Raw genomic sequence first — 4,465 nt, forward strand, 5'->3', positions numbered from 1 at the left:
ACCTTCCTATTGTGGTCATAAACCTTGTGTTAAAATTTCATAGATTTCCATTCACTTTTACTAAAGTTAGAGTGCGAAAACTAAAAGTATCCGGCGGACGACGACGACGACGCCAACGTGATAGCAATATACGACGAAAAAATTTTCAAATTTTGCGGTCGTATAAAAAGTATGGACTCAGGATTTATATTAAAAAGAATTAAGGGGTGGGAAAACTAGTTTCCAAATCATTTCTCTATTCATCAAAAGGAAATTTTAGAAATGAATTTTACAAATCATGTCAGTTCTGTACTGAAGCACTGACTACTGAGCTGATGACACCCGAGGGACTAACAGACAATGAGCAGAGATAAATGAAAATAACACTTCATACACTTCTTCATTCAGGCGCTATAAAATTAAGGGGTCAATAAATCTTATTGACATATTTGAAGACCTAATATTGAATTTTAAGGTAATAGACAAGAAATAGGAAAGAAATTAATGTATTCCAGTGAAGGATGCTTTCAGGCTTGTTGGACCTAACAGTTTTTGTGTCTGTTTTCTAATCTATCAAGGTTCATATGACCTAAACAAATCAATATCGATTAGGTCTCTTGTGGAGAGTTATCTCATTGGAAATCTTATAATTACCACATCTTTCTTTTTTATAGTTACACATAATAATGTAATATGCTTGTAAGAAAGTTTGATTCAGATAAGTTTAGTGGAATCAGAGAAGATTTTTTTAAATGTTAATGATGACAGCAGATGCCAAGTGATAGCAATAGCTCACATTGTCATCAGTGTTGCAAAAAATTTGCTCCCAAGACTAAAACTTTCATCCATTAAAGAACCTTAGTGAGCACGCTCACATACCCCACGTCCCCACATTGTCATTGGAGAAATTAAATAAGTATAAGAAAAAAAAATTGTATAAGAAAAAATATTGAATAATAGTTTCCTGTCAATATACATAGTATGTCCTTATTATCTACAAAATTTCATGAAATTCTGTTGTGTGTTTTCAGGAGGAGTTTAGATGACAAACTGTTGCAGAAGTACATTGAAGCAAATAAGTTCAAAGGGGCATAACTCCTAGAAAAAAAAAATTGAACCGTAATTTCCTGTTGATATGCACATCTACATAGTATGACCTTATTATTTACAAAGTTTCATGAAATTCTGTTGTGTGGTTTGAGAGGAGTTGCGATGACAAACTGTTGCAGTAGTACATTAAAGTAAATAAGTTCAAAGGGGCGTAACTCCTAGAAAAAAAATTGAATCGCAATTTCCCGTCGATATGCACAACTACATAGTATGTCCTTATTATCTGAAAAGGTTTCGTGAAATTCTGTTGTGTGGTTTGAGAGGAGTTGCGATGACAAACTGTTGCAGTAGTACATTAAAGTAAATAAGTTCAAAGGGGCGTAACTCCTAGAAAAAAAATTGAATCGCAATTTCCCGTCGATATGCACAACTACATAGTATGTCCTTATTATCTAAAAAGGTTTCGTGAAATTCTGATGTGTGGTTTGAGAGGAGTTGCGATGACAAGAAACAGGACTGACGGACGGACGGGTCAAAAACATTATACCCTCCGCAACTTCGTTGCGTGGGGTATGGGGTATAATAATGAAGACTATTAAAAACATACTACATAATCACTAGCTAGCACTACTTAATATTGCAAAGGACGGTTGAGCAGGACTACATTCATTGACAGTTTGGATATAACAAATAAGGTACTGAGATTGGAACACAAATAATTTACTGACAAAGCAACATTTAGTACAAGTTAGTCAGAAGTTATCATACAAAATCTAGCACTGGAAATCAACTTTTAAGTCGAATCAATTATGGGTTTTCATTTGAACATGTTTTTCCTTTTGGATAATGGAATGTTATCAATGGTATTTTTCAAGTCTGTCAATTACTAGTTTGTATTGTTCTTCAAATTCCTCATAAGCTTTTTCTAAATAAGCATGCCTCTGATCTAAAGGCCATGAGTTCATGGTAGCTGACAGTTCATTTGGTTGTAAAACTTGTTCTAGTTTCTTATTATCACGTCCATTTTTCTGAAATGGAGCATTTAATCTTTTCTTCACCTCCAACCTATAACTTCTGTACTGCTCCTTGTTGTTGACATTTGTCGCTTTCAGTCGTAATATCTCGTAGATTCTTCTTGTTTGTCGTTTAGATAATTTCAGTTTGTTTCTAGCATCTTGTACCATGTCATCAGAAAATCCCAATAGCAATTTGTCTGACTTAAAGCTGGCTAAATCCATGCAGTTTTTTGCATCCACATAATCTCTAACTCGCTGAAAGTTTTCGGATGGATCCTCAACAGTAATATCCTTGATTTCAGATCGTGAGTAACATGTATTGTAAAATGTCTGCAGCAACTCAGCACCATGGCCCTGCTTCTGAAATGGCGGTAGAATCAGTACCTGACTGACACGAGGACGTTTTTTCTCTGGATATGCATAGTAATTGTAAACGGTCATGTAGCCAGCTATAGCATGCATTGGATTATCATTTACTTTGTATTTCTCAAACAACAGATAGAAGTGCCATCTACTATCATCAACATCGATGAATGATGCCCCATCAATGAAGAAAAGTATAAATGTCTGTAATCGTTCATGATACTCTCTAAACCCTGGAGTGTCGATATCGGTGTGGTAGATCTCGAAGTTTCTCATATCATTTCCTTTAGAGACTTTATATGAATGGAGCATCTCTCCATATGGTTTGAAAGAAGCATCTTTTGGTAATAACCTTGTGAATTCATCCTTATTTGCAACGAACCCTGGAGGAAGTTCTTTAGCCAAAGTTTCCAAAACATTATCAGGCTCAATACCACCAAACATGTTTGATGAAATTTTCTCAAAATACTGCATGTTGACGTAGGTTGTCAGTCTGGAAGCACTGTAAAACATCTCCACGATCAGATCTTTGTAACCAAATATTGATTCCTGTTCACCTGTAATTATAAAATTATTATTACAAGAAATGTCATACTAAAATATCGTGAAGGTTATCAAGTGAAATAGCAAATGGTCAATAAAGCAACAATTTCTAACCTGCAGTGTCAGACTAGTCCAAATAATTATGCATCTGGCAAAGCTATTTAAAAAAAATTCTGGGACGCCTTCCTACGACGGCGTCTCCGAAAAAATATAAAATAGCCTTGCCAGACGTCATTTATATTATTTGGACTAGTGTCAGAACTGACTAAAGAACAGGAATGTAAAAAAAAATGATTAAAATAATGTACAAATGTAGTGCAACAAAATGATCTAAGCAGCAAGAAAATTACTGCACATCTATGTATATACATTTGTAGGTACATGTATATAAACCTTTGGTTGTACAATGTATGCACAAAATTAGGTGTCATTAATTTTCAACTCAATATTTCAGTATGAAGTCAAAATTTTATGGTAACTTTTGTGATGTCCAGTTAATATGGCGGACAACATGGACAAATAGCAATAAGTTTTAATTTATACACCTTATCGCTATTTTTCACCATTACTGGACATCACGAGGGTTTCCATAAAATTTTGACGTCACAAGCGTAGAGAGCTTAAATCTGCTCTCAAGCCCTATCAATAAATCGGTGGCACTATTTGTCCACCATTACTGGATATATCACACAGGTTCCCATAAAATTTTGACGTCATAACACAAAATAAATTCTGACCCCACAATGGAAAAGTGATTGCTGTATGATGTCAAAAGTTCAAGCGTCTGGGTCAGCAGGGATTGGCGATAAGGTGTATTGGTGCATGTACCATGTCAATGTATATTTGTTCCGCCTAACAGAAGTACCAATGGAAACTTTGTTATAAACATTTGTCTTAATATCTATTCCTGTTGGAACAAATATTCTATACCATTTATTCCGTTAGGAACATATACTGTAATATTTATTTTTTCCTTTGGGAACTTGTACTGTTATATTATGAATGAACATCCATACCCAACTTTCTTTTGTCTCACTGACACTGTGCGTGACGTGTGTGTGTGGTTTAGTTTACGACCGTTTACGACAATTAAGTAGTTTGATTATTTGCAAAGAGATAACTACTTATAAACCTTTACCTAACACTATTAATTAAGGTATTTTGTCATATTTTTATAGACAAGGACCAGTCAGTGTGGCTGTACCAGTGGCTTTGTATCTTGTATTTACAGTAAAGGAAATATGTTTTCACACACCGAACAGCTGATGGGTCATCTCTGGATGAAATGTAGTAGAATCATCTTCCATGTCCGACTTCTGTCTCACAAGTTTAAAGTGGATTACATCATTTGCGCAGCACCTAAAAGATTCTAATTTGTTTTTCAATACAGAATTCAGTGTCATACCCGCCATATTGGCTACGTAGATGGCAATGAAAATTCCAGAGATATTCGATTTTTAGCGGGAAAGAACATAAAGTAAAAGAGTCCAAGGAGTTCCGATTTTTGCGGGAAA

At 34.9% G+C, this 4,465-nt stretch overlaps 1 protein-coding gene across 1 annotated transcript; it reads right to left on the reverse strand.

Annotated features, from left to right (window-relative positions):
• Window positions 1-1,733: 1,733 nt before the first annotated feature.
• LOC143082575 (histone acetyltransferase type B catalytic subunit-like) lies at window positions 1,734-4,392 on the reverse strand. Its single transcript, XM_076258309.1, has 2 exons — window positions 4,207-4,392; window positions 1,734-2,965 (listed from the first exon to the last, which is right to left on the reverse strand). The coding sequence occupies exons 1-2, from the start codon at window positions 4,361-4,363 to the stop codon at window positions 1,887-1,889; spliced, it is 1,236 nt and encodes a 411-aa protein (XP_076114424.1). The 5' UTR covers window positions 4,364-4,392; the 3' UTR covers window positions 1,734-1,886.
• Between the last annotated feature and the right edge of the window lie 73 nt (window positions 4,393-4,465).

The sequence above is a fragment of the Mytilus galloprovincialis genome, chromosome 7 (genome assembly GCF_965363235.1).
Source record: "Mytilus galloprovincialis chromosome 7, xbMytGall1.hap1.1, whole genome shotgun sequence".
In the NCBI taxonomy this organism is placed as follows: domain Eukaryota; kingdom Metazoa; phylum Mollusca; class Bivalvia; order Mytilida; family Mytilidae; genus Mytilus; species Mytilus galloprovincialis.